A 19,241-nucleotide genomic window follows, 5' to 3' on the forward strand; every position below is an offset into this window, starting at 1 on the left:
TTTTCTACACTTTAACCTATCTAATCCATGTCCATGCATTTCCTTGGATCCCCACTGCGTTCGGTTTGAGAATTAATCTTTTATGCGGGACTTTGTCTGACCATTGTCGATGCTGCATCCTCAAAAAAATCAGTTTGACATGTAACTGTACAGGTAAATAAACTCGTGTGTGAATTATATATATATATATATATATATATATATATATATATATATATATATATATATATATATACACACACACACACACACACATATACATATATGGTAATAAAAATGACATATTCGAGTTTATTAACAAGTTTTATTACACATAAGAAATACCAGAGTTGATTATTATTACTTTACAGATTAAACTTTGCAGCAGCAGCCTCCAGATAGTACAACATACAGTAAATGAGGTGACACCCATGTCAAACAGGTTGCTGCTTCTTAAAATTAGTGATCATTTATAAATACATCCACAAGTGAAAAACCTAAAAATCCATATTCCACATCACTTTTGTTTATTTTGTTAAACCATATTCCTCAAAAAGGCTTAAAATGAATGGCAGCACTTTCCGCTGGTGAGGCTAAATGTCCATTCCGCAGTGGATTATTCTTTTACAGCTGCTAACTAGAGGACTATATCTGTGGTGTATAGAGGAGGGAGGTATCTGTCTGGCACTGGTGCCAGTTCAGTGGTTGTACTGGGAGAATTCCTGCAGGGCCCACTTCTTGTTCGTTATTTCCTGTCGGAGGCGGGAGTATTCCTTCACCAGTGCTTCAAAGTCCTGCCCCAAAATCTCAAATGACGACAACATTCTTTCAGATGACTGCCGCTCAACTTGCTCTGATTTCAGGGCTGATTCCAGAGTGTCTCTATAAGAGAGGGACAGAGAGAGGTTCAAGCATTGCAGCTGTTGCTGCTGGCAAAGGAAAAAACAAGGAAAAAAAAAAAGAACCAGAGTATATTAATTATACAACTACTGGACATTTCTCTCCCACTGTTGTCTTTGGTGGTCAGCCACTCTTATTAGTCAAGGAAGGAAACGATGACAGTAATTAACGACACCTGGTCTAAAACCACTGCTTACTGATGATGAAACACTTCACACGGAGGCATCACCCCACTCTCAATACTCTTTCACTGGACTACAATGGTTATATCACACAGAGGCAGATAAATAAAGAATTAAAACACTTGTAGCACAGCAGTGAAAATGACATTGCTGTGGCATGTTCCTCGTTAATAATAAACTTCCTCATTGACTCAGGAATTACATTATTACATTGTAACGTCTTTATTGTGTTCCACATACGAAAATTGGTACGGTGTCATGCATCTGAAAAGTAGATCAACCACTCAACTCACAACTGACCGACTTAAAAAACATACCAATTACAGCACGAGGCAAGAGAATTGTGGTGTAGATTGCTATGGCGGTTCATACATATTCTAGTGAGCTTTTGCTTAATTGCACAAGAACCCTCTCACTAACCTGATTGTGCGATGCACAGCTATCTTCTTCGGTGTGTAGGTGTCTAACTGAACCTGCAACATCTCCATCCTGCAGAAAAAAAGGATAGTTAGCTATGGTTGTTATGCAATTAAGAGCCTGTACACATCGCTCCCAAGGTAATTTTCCAATAATATGTCTTTTTATGGGTAAAGCAGTCTTATGGCTGTCTGACCTGATCTTAAGAATGATGATTTGACATTTGGCCTCCATATACTGGGTTTTCTTTCGATCTAGATCATTCTGAGCCCTCAGTCGGTGATCCAAGATGAGCGACTGCAAGATCTGTATACAGCCCAGTAGCTCCTGCATGGAGAGAGATACGGGGATGGTAAGAAATCTACATCACAGCCTTACACGTTCTTACAAATACAATCATAAATGGAGATACAGGAAATCTCCTCAATACCATCACATAAGTTACAATCACCTCTTCCCAAAACCAACTCACCGCCTTCTGGACAAAGCGGAGTGCACTGAGGGCTAAACTATTAAAAAATGCAGTGAATATATACTGTATTGTACAACTGGACAAGACTGTGGACCACAACAGTTTTAAATTCAATTTCCTCTTACTAGAACTACAATATTATAACTGGTCCCTCTTTTGCTCAGTTGAAGCACCTTTGATTCTTTGCTTGTATTTTATACTTTCATTTGTTCAAACACAACACAATAGATGAAAAGCTGCTTAAACTCTCTAGCTGCAATCAGACCTTGTGACTTAAAGCATGGGTATCAAGATGCAGCTGTTTGTCTATAAGACTGCATCTGAAATATTTGCAAAGACCAAAAGATTCTTAGCACACCAAAAGGGTGACTGATAATAATATAAAACTAAAGCTAATAACAAGTACGAAAATGTAATTCCTTTAGACTCTACACAACCAACTGGAGCTCACAGTGAGGTAGCAGTGAGTCTGCCTGTGCAGCAGAAGGGCACTCTCTCTTTCTTTTGCTCGTTGGCTCTCTAGTCTCTTGCTTTCATTCTCCAGGCTCTCTGGCAGTCTTGAGAGCTTCAAGGTCTTCAGACCCTCACTTTCTCCCTCTGGTGGTGGAAGGATAAATGAGCACTTCTTTAGAATCAAAACAAACACAAGTGCATGATTGAACATGAACACTTGCTGTGAACACATAATTCCTTTTCAACATTCAAGCTTGCAATCAGGTATGGGGTCAATTCCAATTTCTTTTTAAAATCAATTCAAATTCCCATTCCTTTGTAATCAATTCAAATTCCAAGGCCTCTAGGACGTGGGAATTGGAATTGGAAATTAATTTTAAAAAGGAATTGGTAACTGAATTGGAATTGAAAAAATAAATCAATTGCCCCAACCCTGCTTGCAATACTGTACATCAAACAGGAGATGTACACTGTGGCTTTTAAAGTCTAGGCCCAGCGGTGTAGCGAAGGGTATACGCAGGTAAATGTCACTTGCCCAGTTTTCATTTGGGCAATATAGCACTTACCCACTTCCACATAAGGGATACAGAGTTTACTCACTTCTACTCTCCTATGATATGCAAATCCTGGGTTAAAGACAATATATTTTAACAGTGTCTGTGTTGTGTTGCTGTACGCAAGACTGACAGCTGAGAGCTCTCAGTCCGAACTGTGACGGGAGCAGGGGGTGTGGCCACTGGACTGTGTGTTCCCTTTGTGTGTGTGTGTTCTGTGATTGGTATGTATGGGGGGCTCTGGTTGGCTGAGGGCCAATAACAATGTATGTGTTCCTGCTTACCTGTTCAATCTATCTGTTCAACTCCACCAAACAGGGGCGTTTAACTACTTTTTTATTTACCACCACACCACTGGCTAGGCCTTGTGGCTTCGATGTCTCGGGATGGGGTATCATGACTGGACAGGGTGAGATTGAGCCTTTGGGTTTTGATGGGTCCCATTGTTTTATTCTTTTAATGTTTTTATTGTAAAGTGCTTTCAGATCACTAGTGATAAAAGGGGCTCTATAAAAGTTGTATTTTTCTTAGTACTGCACAAATGGTGCAATTACCCCAGTCTGGCTGGTAGTACGAGAGGATGGTAAAACATTTCTTCTTCAACCTGTCTTCAAACTCTCTCACCAATCGCTGCCTCATTCGCTTGGCATCCTGTTAAAAAAAAATAATAATAACTTGATTTTTCAATATACAGTACAGAGTAATTATTACAGTGCTAGTTAGCCACTTTGCAAGAAAACTTTAATTGCTCCGTGGCAAAGAAATTTACACATCAAAATATTTGACAATGTTCTCTCTTCAGGTAAAACTTACTAGTTATTAAACAATACGTAAACATTTTACATCAGTGTTTGAAGTTATGGATTTAAAAAAAAAAGTAAACATGATTTGTGGTTTTCTTGTGGCTTTTGTTTGTGTCCCTACCTGATCAGGTGGCATGCGATCGAGAACATTCTGCTTGCTGAGGCCCAGAAGCTGTGGTTTGTCTTCCGCTGTGGTTGAACTGGGATCCAGTTCCCTCACACACTGTGTCACCAGTAAGCACTGTTCAAGAGTCTCATAGAACTAAAAAAGACAGAGAAAGAGAGATTTGTTATTTTTATCCAGTGTAAAACAATTAATTCTGTGTTTCCAATAATTGATAACTTTTTAAACCTGAGGCAGAAATAACATAAAGCTTAGCATAACTAACTTTAAAAAAAAAAACTGACTTTCAGATGACAATCTAAATAGCCATGCGCACTATTCGAGTCACACTTCATACACGTGTGAAAAGTGCTACATATTGTATAGGTTATCTTTGACCTTCTTGTAACATTTAGTCTCAAATGAAACCGGCAGCTGCCAAGATAAATTATACCCAAAAATAATAGAGAAGAAAACTATGTCCCTCCCCCTCGTCAAGTTATAAAGCCACCCATACTCTTGGCTAAAACCTTCCATGAAATTCCCCTCTTGATTAGCCCCCTGCAGTTTGAGGGCTTGAACAAATGCTGATTGGTTCCTTCTTTACAGTGAACTTTTATGAGAACCTTTTAGCCTGTTTTCCTGGCTAGTCATAAAAGTGAATATTATATTATAGCACCCCTAATAGTGTAGACAATAAACATGGACAGAAAGAAGCCACAGAAAGCAGTAAGGATATGTTTTATGAAGTTCCTGAGAGAAAACTGGGATGGCTTCAGAACACTAGCCCTTTGTTTTTCTACCTTTGTACCTTGCAATCCTCGTGCAACAGTTGTGAATCCTGTTTTCTGATGTGATATTCCTGAATCATCTCCTGAATTAAACAAAACAAACTCTCTGATCTCAGCCAGGACAGCTTCTGTAACTGAACCTCCCGCTCAGCCTGCAAAGAAATTCAGTTTAAATTCCTTTCAACCAGACCAATAAAAAAACAAATTCAAGACCAATAGAACATTTCACTGAATGATTTAAATATCTAATTATCATTAACATCATGTTTTTTTTTTTTTTTTTTTTGTTTTTTTTTTTACAGTAGAAACAAACTCAATGCAGCTTCAAACCAGAAACCACTTTAGTCTTGTATCTTGTAAGGCGCTTTGTGGTGGTCCACGATGAAAGGCGTCATATAAAAATAAAGTTTATTATTATTATTATTATTATTATTATTATTAGTCATTATAAGGATCAAGCTTTTCATCATTTTAACAGTCCTTATTTGTCAATCTACATTGTATTGGTTTGGATGGTATTGTTTTATTAGTAATATCTTCCTGTGACCTGATACAAAACAAGAAAAATAAATAACATTATTTTGCTTACCTACATTTATAGAATGTGGCATCACTGAAACCAATGCCCATGCAGTTTCATCACATAACTATACCAGCAGGTGAACACCCTCTCGTGTACCTGCATCACAGGGCATCACTCTGTTGTTTGAACCTGCACTGCTCATGTACAACTCTTACCTTCTGTAGTTTTTTCTTCAGTTGTATGGTCAGTCCGGTTTCATCCATGCGTTGTGAGAGTGCAGACAGCAGTTTGGAGAACTGAGGATTCTGGGAAAGGTCATCTTCACTCAAGTGACACATGGGTAAAGACGTCAACACTGTGGGAGTAGAGACCAGTCTCAGTTACTAAACCTCTAAAGTGTGAAGTACATACACACACACCAGCCTGAACTATCCCCTGGCTTGGATATGCATCCCCAGCACAGGAAAGGTGTTCCAAACCAAGGCTGAACAAACATGATTTAGCCCAGTACAATTCTGAGTAGTACTGCGAGACGTCTCTACTGTACTGTATTATAACCACCAAAGGAGTATCAATATTTTCTTTTGAATTTATTTTTAATACCTTATTATGCATGACCTCTACAACTCTCTGTTGTCCTTGATTGGATAGTTATTTACCAGGATTACTAACTAGAGGTATGTTCCTTTACAACCTCTACCATGTCAATCAATCATCGTTACGATAGATTGGGTTTGTTCCTAGAAATATGAAAAAACACAAGGGACGTAACTTTCATTTCTGCACTCTCTGTACTCTGGCAACCGTAACTTAACAAACAGAAAATTTCAGAAACTGATTTTTGTTTATCATTTTTTTCCTGTAAAATAACTAGCAGCCATTTTACAAGCCAACTCACTTCAGGCTAAACTGTGTATGACATCTATGTAAAAGACAGGGATAAAGGCAGGAAGAAAGGTCTCCCCAGCTATGAGGTAGAGACACAACTGGTCAGTATTCCTACAATGCCCTGCCTAGATTAAATACTATGAAAGCGCCCTCCTGGCTAATCAAAGCACACCATTCACAAACATGGGGCTACAGGAAAATGATTGTGGAATTGAATGTTATTTGTTAACCAAACACATCTTTTATTTTAACTGAATTGTAAATGAGCTTAGTAGGGACCCAGTGTTTGTATGAGAAGATGTAAGAGCCAGGGTTGAAGGTAGGACAGGCTTCCCACCTTGCTCGTGCAGGCCATCTCCCCTGGCCAGCGAGGGAACAGAGGCAGGGTCCGGACACACAGACATCCAGGCAGACATCCAGAGACGAGTCTTCAAAATCCTGGAGAGGATGCAAACACAAATGTGAGATATTGTCAAATAGAGATTGGGAATGTAAGGCAAAACCCAATGGTACAGCACGCAGTCTTCAAATAGTCTATGGGCCATTTAGGGCCATTCCATCTCTATAGTTGCTGGCATGCAATAGTTCAAAACTCATGTAGAATGGTATCGATGGGAAATGGGAAAATGCAGTTCAGTGCAGTGAAGTAGGTTAGGGTTAGTGTTAAAAGTTCTGGAAACTAGAACTGAAAAGCTTAATTCATGTGGTCATAAAACATGATATTTTTGGTTATGATCCCACTCCATGTAATTGGGAATTCTAATTGTAATGTGCAGTTGTGGACTGATGAAGACTGTGAGTTTCATTTTCAGAAGACTTACTGGAATATAGTACCACACTGAAGTCTTATTTGTGTTTTAAATAGTGCCCATGTGGTCAATGAAAAAAAAAAAAAACAGCACCGAATGTTTCGAAAGTAACCATTTCTTGTAGCGCTGAATTTTGCATTACTGTGTGATATGCACATGCATCAGCAGTTCGTTTAATTTTGTCCATGTGATTACTTACGTGGTTCATTGTTGTGGTTTAACATAACAAAGGAAATGCACTTTTTTGGCATCAAGCAGTATAAAAACACAAAATACCACCGTTTTAATGCTGCTGTCTGCAGTGTCCAAAAGGGCATGTTAAAAACATAATTAGCTTTGTCTCGAGGAACAGACAAAAACATTCCACTTTTTGTGTAGTTCATATATGTCATATCAAAAGACCACAGTATACAGTTCTACCTGCAGCTCAAATTATGCAGGGCAGATAACTTAAAAGCCTTCCGCGCAACATACTGTTGACATTCCAGTTTGTTTACACTATCTAAAACATATAAGATGTTTACGTTATATCAACAACATTTTACAAAAATTACATTTTACTGTAAACATAATGTAACGACAAGTAACAAATTGCTTTATCGCACGTATTTGCGTATAACAACACTACTAGCGTTGAAAGCTTGAGACTTATTTTATCATTTGCACAGTAAATAGTAATAATTGTTTGCTCCGTACCAGATCAGATATCTACTTCAAACGTGTCAGAAAACAAATAAACAGCCAAAAGGTAAAATATATGTACTTGTGTTACCGGACTTAGTCTCACTTTCCAGTCCCGGACCGCGCTCGTTTGCAGTCAGAATAGACCGCACCACTGGCGAAATATACAGAAGAGAAGGGGTAACGTCTAATCATCAAAATAAAAAATATATTTTTTAGTTTAACAGTGTTCCTTGGCAATGATTTAGATTACAATTTAGGTAATAATATAACAATAATTGATTTATAAGCACGTATTACTTATTTAAATTCTCCCCCTTTTGTTGTATTTGGTCTTTCCCAGCTTGCCGTTGATTATTATTTTCTTTTACTTTGGGGGTAGTTAATAATTAAAACGGGGGACGACGACGACGACCAATACGTTAATTATTACAAATATGCGGATTTTACAAATATTAAAACAAAATGTGTAAGTTATCTCAGCGCTTATTATAATTATAGCTTAATACTAAAGATATTCCAGACAAGATAGTCACTCCGCCTTTTCTTCTGTCCCGGTCGAAGCGGTGAGTCATGGGAACTCAAAGCGTTCTGGTAGCGACTTATGCCCTGTCTGTACAATTTAAAATGTGCCTCATTTCCTATTCTGAGCATTATGATTTTAAAACGACTACATTTTTAAACAAGTTCACCTCAGATTATTTAGAGACACTCTCCTTAAGACATACGTGTTATTATTTCTAGGATCGATGTTTTCACCCGGCAAGAGCTAGTACTACAGTAATGCCTCAGAGGTTGCCGGCAATATATATATATCAATATCTCCCTTTTCATTTTTCCGTGGGATAATCTTTAGATATCCGTAAATCAATTATAAACTTTAAGAGGATATAAGTAAAAAAATACATAAAATACATTAACTGCTACTGTTAGATTCAAATTGCAACTGAGCTAAGAATATAAATACAAGCAGATAATTTTAAAGAGACCTAGATTTACATATTTTTAAATGAAGCGGTTGCTTAATTAATAACACATAAATATACAAAGTATTTTTTAATAATTATCGCAATTTTCAATAATACACATTGTATTTTTTATAATATACACTTATTAATGCATAATGGATCATACTTCGGGGGTAAAGATTCACCCCCCTGAGTCAATACTTGGTAGAACCACCTTTGGTAGCAGTTACAGCTGTGAGTCTTTTGGGTAAGTCTCTACCAGGTTTGCACATCTGGATCGTGCAATATTCGCCCATTCTTCTTGGCAAAATTGTTCAAGCTCCGTCATGTTGGATGGTGATCATTGGTGGACAGCAATCTTCAAGTCTTGCCACAGATTCTCAATCGGATTGAAGTCCAGGCTTTGACTGGGCCACTCTAGGACATTCACTTTCTTTTTTTAAGCTACTGCAGTGTCGCTTTGGTTGTGTGCTTGGGGTCATTGTCCTGCTGAAAGGTGATTCTACATCCCAGTCTTAAGTCTTTTGCAGACTGTAGCAGGTTTTCCTCAAGGATTTGCCTGTATTTAGCTCCATCCATTTTGCCCTCTACCCTGACAAGCTTCCCAGTCCCTGCTGATGAAAAGCATCCCCATAGCATGATGCTGCCACCACTATGATTCACAGACGGGATGGTGTTACCTGGGTGATGTGCTGTGTTGGGTATAGATATATATATTTTAAATTATTTTAAAATGGTTAAAGAGATCTAACAGTGGAAGTGTATTTCATATGTGGCTGGTTTAAGTTCTGTCATAAATATTGTTCTTTTGAAAAGTAAGACAAATAAAGTAGAACAGCTAAGTTATTACAGCTCAACTGAAATGTAACTTCAAATAAAAAATGCTGATTTCCATTACATGAGAGTAGATGTTAAAACTTTATGCTGATTTGAACTCGGCTCTCGCCAAGATAAGAACCAACTAAGACGTAGCTTTACAGTAAACTAATGTGATCCATCTGCATCTCCATCCATTTGTGTTTCTTTCCATCTGAGGATGTAGATATCCTTCTGCCTGCTGTTGATCATTGAAGTGTAATGCTGGCTCTAAGGATCGGCTTATTTTGTCTCCCCAGCGCATCAGCACACACCACGGCTGTGAACCTGGCTCCGGGGATCAACCCAGTGCTGTCTCCCCAGCGCATCAGCATGACAACCATCTGGATTGAGCTAAGTAGGGTACATCTCAGTTTTTCTCCCCAATATTGTATGCCCAATAATTGTCTGTATCCTTGACACTGCAACTCGGGAAATGGCGGCTGGAACATGCATCCTCCGAAACGTGCTCCTGCTAATCCGTCATTTTTCACACTGTGGATCCACAGCGAGGCCACCAGACTTATAGCGCCGGAGGACAACACAGATCTGAATGGCTCCACTGTAGACCTGCAGGCGCCCTATCAGCCACAGGGGTCGCTGATGCGCGGTGAACCATGGATTCCCCTGCCGACGTAAGCACTCCCTACCCAGGCAGCACTTGGCCAATTGTGCGCCGATGATGGCACACCCTTCGGAGGACAGCGTGTGTCCACCCTAGCCGCTCCCGAGTCAGCACAGGGGTGGTAGCGGTGAGCTGAGCCTGAAATTAAAAAAACAATTGGCGATTACTGCATACAAAAAAAAAGAAATGTCTTCATGTAGACAATGTGGGGCAGCTATAACAAAGGCCAACAAGATGCTCAGGTATATTGTGAAAAGTGTTGAATTTAAATTAAGGGAAATAATGTTAAAACTGTACAATGCATCAGTAAGACCACACTAGAATATCGTGTTCAGTTCTGGTCACCTCGCTACAAAAAGGATATTGCTGCTAGAGAAAAAGTGTAAAGAAGAGCGACCAGAATTATCCCGGTTAAAAGGCAAGTCATATGCAGACAGGCTAAAACATTTTAATTTATTCAGTCTTGAACAAAGAAGACTACGCTGTGATCTGATTCAAGCATTCAAAATTCTAAAAGTTATTGACAATCAGGATGAGAGCATTGTGTACAATCAGGATGAGAGTATTGTAGTATTGTGCTTTAGTGCACAGAGGGCGCTGAAGCACCAAGTTACCGAGGACCCGAGGGTACCGTGGGCATCGAGGCCTAGACACTAGAGTGCCGAAGAACCGAGCACCAAGTGCCGAGGGCAAGCACAACGTACGTATTATTATTTTGTATTTATTTATTTTTTTGTTATTATTTTTTAACTGCAATGCAGTGGTACACACAGACACTGGACACTAAACTGGACTGTGAGGATTTTTTAAATTTAGAGACAAATTTAGTAACCAAAAAACAGTAGTAATCAACAAGCTATAGGGGCGCACAGTGAGTGTGCATGCTGAGATTGTCCAGAGCCCTCAAGTCAACAGTGGCTGCACAAGGTAACGGCGGCGGGGACGAGCACTGGTATTTACATTTACTGGATCCGGGGACGACCCAAGCCCCAGTGCATTATTTGTCAGGTTTTGTTAAACAAAAACTCTTAATCTTGCAAAATTGAGACCGTTTATCTACAAAGCATTCAGAATGTGAAACAAATTACTTTTTTGAACAAAAGAAACAGGAACTTTGCCATCAGCAACTTTCAATGCCTAAAATGACAACATTCCTTGAAGACTGAAGCCCAGGAATCCGTTTGTTAGGTATGCTATATAAATACTTTACCTTTTACATGTACTTATACATATACACATGCAAATTAGTCTCAAAATGCTGATGTGAAAAAATGCATGGCCACTGGTCCGTGGGAAAAATCAAAACACCAAGATATGGTGACCAAGGTGGTCCCTACATTGAAAAAGCCAGAGGGGAATGTGCTACACTATTATTATTATTATTATTATTATTATTATTAGTAGTAGTAGTTATAGTAGTAGTAGTAGTGAGAACAACAACAATGCACAGAAATAATACAGCTTGCAATACATAGAAAAGAACAGTAGAGGACCAGCTTCTGCCCCTGGGTCTGCAGCCAGACCTGATACATCACCTCAGAAAGATGGCGATAAACCTCACAGGACCCCTGTCACTGGCTGGTCAGTTTAGGGCTCAATCCTGTCTTACGCTGGCTGGAAGTCTTGCCCCCTGCTCCGCACAACGTAGACTCGCTTCTGCCTCAGTCCAGTGCCTGCTAGCTGCTCCTGAGCTTTGGTGGGCCTGGCCCAGTCGGTCTTGCAGGTCGTGCACATAGTGAGGGTCCACCAGAGTGGGGTCGTCCTCTGCTCTAGGCGATGGGCCGAAGAGTAGGTCCACAAATAGAGCCATGGGTAAGTGGTGGCCCCAGTCCCGTTGATCTTGGCTGGTCTGGATGGCCAATTGCATTGCCAAGGTGTGGTTAAACCGCAAAACTAGCCCGTCGCCCTGGGGATGGAGGTGGTGCGCGTATTCCCTATCCGCTTGCACACCTCAGTGAAGACCCTGGACTCAAAATTGCGCCCCTGATCGTCGTGGAGCTTCACAGGCACCCCAAAGTGACTGAAAATGCCCCGAGGAGGGCATTGGCAATGGTGGGTGCGCTCTGATCTGGTAGAGCGTACGCCTCAGGCCATTTGGTAAAATAGTCCAATGCCACCAGTACAAACTGGTTCCCGTGTTCGGACCTTGGAAAGGGCCCAAGGACATCAGCCACGCGCTCCATTGGGGCCGCCACCTGGTAGCTCTGTAGGGGCACTCGTGACTGCCCTAGTGGTCGTTTCCGGGCCTAGCAGGTGTCGCACCGGCAGCAATGGGTCTCTACATTGCGCCTACGGCCCCATTAGAACTGGTCCTGCAGTCGGTGCAATGTTTTTGCCAGGAGAGTAACTTGTGAGAAGTATACAAATACTGAGTTAAAACTTTTTTTAACATTTTATTTTAAACGTTTGGGTTTTTTTTGTTTTACTAAATTAGCAGTTCAATATAATTGAAACAACACTGTATAAATTAAGACTGAAAAGATAAAGGCATGTACAAAACAAAATGGTCTTAATAAATGTTGAACACACTCAGTAACTAAGCACACTCACAGGAACATAAGGAAATACTGGTATACTGTTTCAAACACAGCATAACGCGTATTACTTTTGAATTGGATTAGATTATGAAACTTCCAGAAATCATACAAAACGAGGCAAATTCAGAAAAAATGCCATTAAAGATTAGATCGGCAGTCTTGGCAGCCAATTACAATAAGATATTGCACCACGGCTTTCACATGATTGGGTCGAGGTACCTTTTGTCTAGCCAATGAGTAAAATAAATACCATGACTATCAAAACGTCATGAAGCCCCGTACGTGTCCGAATCCGGAGCAGCCAGCGTGCCTCTCCCAGCCAATCACCTCGTTCCAACGAGTTACTAACCGGCCAATCGCTGCCCTCCACGATGGGGAAGCGGCGAAGGGTTATATAGAGACAGATCAGACCTGCACGACATTACACTTGAAACAGGCAAAGCAGAGGAAGGGAGCTATTGCATTGGTATTTAAAAAAAAAAAGAACATTTAATTCCGAATTTAATACAGTAGAGGTATGTAGATTTTCTTTCTTTCCTTCAAAGCATGTAAAAAGCTGTTATGTCTGTTGCCGGCAATATTGTACGCTAATATGAGCAAGAAATGCATCTTTAGAAAAATGCTACATTTTAGTCAGCGATTTAAGCCTGTCTCTTTATTAAAAATAATACATGTGATGTGCTGGGCGGAACAATGCAGATAGATTACTACTTGTGTGGAATTAGAAGGGAATTACGAAGCGTTGTTGAATTAATAATGTTTATTGCGTTATTAAGTCTAGTTTGTGAGAGTGTATTTGCAGCTGGGTAGTGATAGGAGCGCTTCCACTGTTATTTCGTGTGGCTGTATGAATGCCATTATCGTGCGCACCTTCATTACCGGCAAGCAAGCGTGCAACGAACATGAGGACTGTTTTGTGTTGGCCGTGTTTTCGTCTGCAGGTTTTTGTAGAATTTAGTAATTTTTTTAATATGAAATAAAGCACAAAACTTTGCCATCAGTGATTTTTAATTTTGATTTTTTTTAAGGTGTCTGTGCTATGTGCTTTTTGTTAGGCCTGGCTTACTCTGACTGTAATTGTTTTTTTTAGTGCATAATTTAATTGTTGGCACATATACCGGTACGTTTAATCGTCGTTGAATCTGCTACAGTCTTAATGTACTCTGTATATTGTGGTATTTACATAATCGTCACCAAATTTTGTTTATGAATAGCGTGATTACATATTTCTAAAACGTTCTCGGTGATCAAGGGTTTAATTTGTGTTCAGGTATCGCTCGTGTGATGGCTAGTTGCTGTTCTTCAAGGTGTTCTTGGTTGATAAACGTCAGGGCGTTGGAATTGACGTTGCAGTTCAGACCATGCAGAGTGCTCCCCCAGCTGTCATCTCAACGAGCACTAACTTCTTGATTTCAGTTTTAGGTCCAATCATAATTTACCTCCAAATTTTAAAAACGCAAATCTCAAGATCGTTATGTAAAAATATACCTCGGCTGAGTTTGAACAAATGGCCTTTTATCACGTGGCCAGTATGCCACCTAGTGGTACTAAAAGGGAATACTTCCATGCATTAAAAGGTTTGCTGCATTTTAATGGCTGAATTCAGTGACCGCCCAAGTTGCAGTAGATTAAGACCGCGTCAGTGGCAGAAACAAAAACGTGTTTAATACTGTATGTATAACTGACAAATTGGTGTAATATCCGTGGAAGCTAGGAAAGTACAATGATTTTAAAGGAAGCCATGATTTTGAAGATGCCAATTATGTATGTATATTTTGAAAGATTGCTACCTATACCTTGCAATAAGTCTAAAGTGTAAATGTTATTTACAATATGCAGCAAACTTAACAGTAAAGTTGTGGGTACATGGTATTGTTGCACTTGTTTTAAAAATGAACTGTCTTGTCCAACAGCAGTTTAATTGAGCAGCGCCTTGTGAACTACACTACTCATCATGAAGCTGTGCTTTCTTGTTCTGCTGGCCATCAGCAGTGTCTTTGCTGATGAAGATGACAAGAAGGAGAGTGTCGGTACTGTAGTTGGCATTGACCTGGGTACCACTTATTCTTGGTAAGTCTGGCTGATTTTACTTGTCTTTCTGGTTCCAATTGAAGTGGTCTATTACACTTGATATTTAACGCTATGCATTGATCAGACCCGTGAGTGACCTCTAAGCATGAGACTGGCAACATTGTGGAATACTAAACTGTTGACCGTGTTTTAATTGGTGTTTTTACAGTGTTGGTGTCTTCAAGAATGGACGTGTGGAAATCATCGCTAACGATCAGGGTAACCGAATCACTCCATCTTATGTGGCCTTCACTGTTGAGGGAGAACGTTTGATCGGTGATGCTGCTAAAAACCAGCTGACCTCCAACCCAGAGAACACTGTCTTTGACGCAAAGCGCCTGATTGGTCGTACGTGGACTGACCCCACTGTTCAACAGGATATTAAATACTTCCCTTTTAAGGTAAATGGGTTGCATTTACAGGTAACTTTAAACATCTAGGTAGTTTTGGCTAGTGTGTACGCAAGACTCAGAAGGGGTGAATTTACCACCAAAGTAGCACAATAGTGTTAAATGTCCAGTATGAAAATATGCCTGAGTTACAAGCGCTTTCAGTGTCAAAATATGGATTGTAGCGTAACAGGAAAGGGTAATCGGACTGCGTATCTGATTCGAAACCGCCAAACTGCATGTCTTTGTCATCTGATTCTTCGTTATTGATGATGCAAGCAATTGTCTGAATCATTAATGCACGGAGCAACTCCTACAGTTTTTTTTTCTATTCACGTGAGCCTTGATATTCCCCCTCGGGCATTATTTGCACATGGTCATTAACCACCCAGCTGACCATTTATTTTGGCAATTTCCATGTTAATGTTTTTTTTGTTTGCAGATTTCATTCTTGACCCCCTCCAATAAGCAATTTGGACAGTTTTCAAAACAATTTGCTATTTAATACACTTTTTTATTGTGATTATGAAAAATGGAAATACAGTATTCCAATAGACCTTAATGTGTTTACAATTGTAGCATTATAATAGATAACACTTTTCCAGTGGTAGCATTATAATTAACATACTTGTTCTGGTATAACTTTTTAGAAATGTATTTTGTGTGATAGATTTCAAAGCAGATGCACTTCAAGCCCTCAGTGCTAACGTCTTTATCTAGCACATATACAACAGAAAACTTGCTTCACAATTTCATCTTCCCCAGTTTCAGGCATGGGTGTATAGTGCTGTTATTATGCATTCTTACCTGAGGTGTAGGTACAATAAATAAATAGGTACCAAACCTGACTAGGCTTCCTTACAACTTGTAATGCCAACAAATAAAGAAATCTCCTCCATATTTGCTACACAGGTGTCCATTTTTCACTGTCAGCTGTGTATATGGAGATGACCTGGTCTGTCAAGCACATTTCTTAGGGACTGCTGCCATCTGACAGTGAAAAACAAAAAAAACAGCATTGTTCAACCAGGGTGTTGATTTGGCAGAATCAGATGTGTTCTCTCTTGGATTCTGTGAACTCACTTAGTTTTTTTGCTTTTTTTCACCCCTCCTATTAATCTAATTACTTTTTCTTTCAGGTTGTTGAGAAGAAGAGCAAGCCTCATATCCAGGTTGATATTGGAGGTCAAATCAAAACCTTTGCTCCTGAAGAAATTTCTGCCATGGTGCTCACAAAGATGAAGGAAACCGCTGAAGCCTACCTGGGCAAAAAGGTAGTTTAACATATTGCGTCACATTATTTGATGTATTGGAATGTTAAGATTTCTGGGTTTAACTTTAGTTTTTCCATTACTTTCCATCTTCAATAGGTTACTCATGCTGTGGTTACTGTGCCAGCCTACTTCAACGACGCCCAGCGTCAGGCCACAAAGGATGCTGGAGTCATTGCCGGACTGAATGTGATGAGGATTATCAATGAGCCGTAAGTGGGGTGTTTAATTTTGTTTAATTTGATCTTCTACATAGTTTTTTTGGATGAAGGCTTAAATGTCAGATCCAGCTTTCCTTATCTCTGTACTGTCCATGAACTCGTTGCTTAGTATACATGGGTTTTGTTAATTTGACATCCTAATCTCATGGCCTTATCCATCAAATTGAGTGGGCTAAAAGATCTAGCTTGGTGTGACATGCTTGTATGTGGATATCTACACTACAATCTGCACTGTAACATTTCAATATAGCTTCATGTAAGTAAACCAGTTTAAATGGTCAGTTTGAGTTGAGTATTCATTGAGTCTTCTTTTGATGCAGAACTGCTGCTGCTATTGCCTATGGCTTGGATAAGAAGGACGGCGAGAAGAACATCCTTGTGTTTGATCTAGGCGGGGGTACTTTTGATGTTTCTCTGCTCACCATTGACAATGGTGTCTTTGAAGTAGTGGCTACCAATGGAGATACTCATCTGGGAGGTGAAGACTTTGACCAGCGTGTCATGGAGCACTTCATCAAGCTGTACAAGAAGAAGACTGGCAAAGATGTGCGGAAGGACAACCGTGCCGTGCAGAAGCTGCGTCGTGAAGTGGAGAAGGCCAAGCGGGCTCTGTCTGCCCAGCACCAGGCCAGAATTGAGATTGAGTCTTTCTTTGAGGGAGAAGATTTCTCTGAAACTCTTACCAGGGCAAAGTTTGAGGAGCTCAACATGGTAAGTGGATTAACATGGACTGTTAAAACTGTTAACTGTGAAACTTGATTATAACCAGGGTCATCTAAAAATGATAGTTAAATCAAGGTCATTAGCCATTGAGGGAGAATATAGACATGTCTTACTTCCGTACAGGAGTTTTATAAAGATGCATTTGGGGATGACCAATAAAGAAGATTGGCATGGTCAGGTATGATGACACAATTGCATTCCAATGTCTTTTTTTCTCTTTCCTTCATAGGATCTCTTCCGGTCAACTATGAAGCCAGTCCAGAAAGTCCTGGAGGACTCGGACTTGAAGAAAGCTGACATAGATGAAATTGTCCTGGTCGGCGGCTCCACTCGAATCCCAAAGATTCAGCAGCTGGTGAAGGAACACTTCAATGGCAAGGAGCCTTCGCGTGGCATCAACCCTGATGAGGCTGTGGCTTATGGTGCTGCTGTGCAGGCTGGGGTGCTGTCTGGGGAAGAGGATACTGGTAGGTGTATTGGGACAACCTGACTATACAATCATTCTGATCTGGAATGTAATTCAGGTAGCTAATGAGCTCTATCTTAACAGGTGATTTGGTTCTTCTTGATGTGTGCCCCCTGACCCTTGGTATTGAGACTGTTGGAGGCGTCATGACAAAGTTGATTCCACGAAATACTGTTGTGCCAACAAAGAAATCCCAGATCTTCTCCACTGCATCTGACAACCAGCCCACTGTTACCATTAAGGTTTATGAAGGTGAGGGGAACTCATTCTGTCTCAGTTATTTGTTTCTTTACTGCTGTTGGTAAACTGATTTAGAGCATATGTGTGTTCTACCAGATGCACAACACAATATTCTTGAATGGTTGCTAAGAATAATTTTATAAAGTTTGAGGAGCAGATGAATTATGTATCAAATTGTAAACTGAAACTAAAATTTCTGCCACTTTTTTTTTTTAGGTGAACGACCTCTGACAAAAGACAACCATCTGCTGGGCACATTTGACCTGACTGGCATCCCTCCTGCTCCTCGTGGTGTCCCCCAGATCGAAGTCACCTTTGAAATCGACGTCAATGGCATTCTCCGTGTGACCGCCGAAGACAAGGGCACCGGAAACAAGAACAAGATCACCATCACAAACGACCAGAACCGCCTGACCCCTGAAGACATTGAGAGGATGGTGAACGACGCAGAGAGGTTTGCTGAAGAGGACAAGAAGCTGAAGGAACGCATAGACGCCAGGAACGAGTTGGAGAGCTACGCCTACTCACTGAAGAACCAGATCGGAGACAAGGAGAAACTGGGGGGCAAGCTGTCCTCTGAAGACAAGGAGACCATTGAGAAAGCAGTTGAGGAGAAGATCGAATGGCTCGAAAGCCACCAGGATGCTGAAATTGAAGATTTCCAGGCTAAAAAGAAAGAACTGGAGGAGATTGTGCAGCCCATTGTCAGTAAACTGTACGGCAGTGCGGGAGGACCACCACCAGAGGGTGGCGAGGAGGAACAGGCAGAGAAGGATGAGTTGTAGAGCTCCCCCTTCCTTCACATAGGTGTATATATTGGACTCCTTGAGAACTGTAATGTGTTTGAGGAAATCAATATTTTGAATGGTGGAAAACTCATTCACGAATGTAAATGTGGTATCTTCACAGCAAGGTGGAGTGAAGTTATAGCCGGGTTGGCTCTGCTGCTGTTCTTTGGCAGTTTCAGTTGTGGAGGCGGCTTTTTTTTTTTTCTTGGAGAGGGGGTGGGGGGCAGATTAAATAGGGAATGGGAACAAATCCAATGTGTTGATGAGATGTTTAGAAAATTGTTTACTATTTATTTGAAATTTGGTCATTCTGGATATTGTAGAAAAATGTTTTCTACTGTAAATTGACCTTGAATAAATGTTAAGTTTGATACTACTACCTGTCTGAAGTTCATTGCATGATTGCTCATGTACTTGCTATGTTTGACATTCATCAACATTACAGGGCACCTGTGGGTTTCAAAATTATCTAATGGAGTAATTTACTGAGTGGCACATGTTATAGGGAGCCAAGCAATGTTCTTTAAATCATT

General features: G+C 40.2%; 2 protein-coding genes across 5 annotated transcripts; one reads left to right on the forward strand and one right to left on the reverse strand.

Moving 5' to 3' along the window:
- Window positions 1–290: 290 nt before the first annotated feature.
- On the reverse strand, window positions 291–8,142 carry LOC121303502 (HAUS augmin-like complex subunit 4). Of its 4 annotated transcripts, XM_041234224.1 has the most exons (11): window positions 7,856–8,142; window positions 7,647–7,742; window positions 6,403–6,503; window positions 5,393–5,532; window positions 4,675–4,806; window positions 3,882–4,022; window positions 3,512–3,608; window positions 2,402–2,547; window positions 1,675–1,805; window positions 1,482–1,550; window positions 291–861 (listed from the first exon to the last, which is right to left on the reverse strand). In XM_041234224.1, the coding sequence occupies exons 3-11, from the start codon at window positions 6,479–6,481 to the stop codon at window positions 678–680; spliced, it is 1,119 nt and encodes a 372-aa protein (XP_041090158.1). In that variant the 5' UTR covers window positions 6,482–6,503; window positions 7,647–7,742; window positions 7,856–8,142; the 3' UTR covers window positions 291–677. The 4 variants fall into 4 exon arrangements, with proteins under 4 accessions (XP_041090158.1, XP_041090156.1, XP_041090157.1 ...); XM_041234222.1 differs by having other exon boundaries at window positions 7,647–8,142; XM_041234223.1 differs by having other exon boundaries at window positions 7,638–8,142.
- Window positions 8,143–12,949: 4,807 nt separating this feature from the next.
- Window positions 12,950–19,084, forward strand: LOC121303532 (endoplasmic reticulum chaperone BiP). The gene is made up of 9 exons (XM_041234287.1): window positions 12,950–13,055; window positions 14,454–14,610; window positions 14,780–15,011; window positions 16,139–16,273; window positions 16,370–16,482; window positions 16,812–17,202; window positions 17,444–17,681; window positions 17,765–17,932; window positions 18,137–19,084. Exons 2-9 carry the CDS (start codon window positions 14,495–14,497, stop codon window positions 18,703–18,705), a joined length of 1,962 nt encoding a protein of 653 aa, XP_041090221.1. The 5' UTR covers window positions 12,950–13,055; window positions 14,454–14,494; the 3' UTR covers window positions 18,706–19,084.
- Window positions 19,085–19,241: the final 157 nt, after the last annotated feature.

Source organism: Polyodon spathula, chromosome 33 (genome assembly GCF_017654505.1).
Source record: "Polyodon spathula isolate WHYD16114869_AA chromosome 33, ASM1765450v1, whole genome shotgun sequence".
Classification (NCBI taxonomy): domain Eukaryota; kingdom Metazoa; phylum Chordata; class Actinopteri; order Acipenseriformes; family Polyodontidae; genus Polyodon; species Polyodon spathula.

Bases quoted from the DNA above. Each gene is read 5' to 3' on its own strand.
- LOC121303502 (XM_041234224.1), bottom strand. From the start codon at position 6,481: ATGTCTGCCTGGATGTCTGTGTGTCCGGACCCTGCCTCTGTTCCCTCG. The intron at 2,548-3,511 runs GTAATTGCACCA...TTCCACCACCAG, and splicing joins GTACTACCAGCCAGACTGGG to AGGGAGAAAGTGAGGGTCTG. The intron at 862-1,481 runs GTTAGTGAGAGG...CCTCTCTTATAG, and splicing joins GCTGTGCATCGCACAATCAG to AGACACTCTGGAATCAGCCC.
- LOC121303532 (XM_041234287.1), top strand. From the start codon at position 14,495: ATGAAGCTGTGCTTTCTTGTTCTGCTGGCCATCAGCAGTGTCTTTGCT. The intron at 17,203-17,443 runs GTAAGTGGATTA...TTTCCTTCATAG, and splicing joins AGTTTGAGGAGCTCAACATG to GATCTCTTCCGGTCAACTAT. The intron at 17,933-18,136 runs GTGAGGGGAACT...TTTTTTTTTTAG, and splicing joins TACCATTAAGGTTTATGAAG to GTGAACGACCTCTGACAAAA.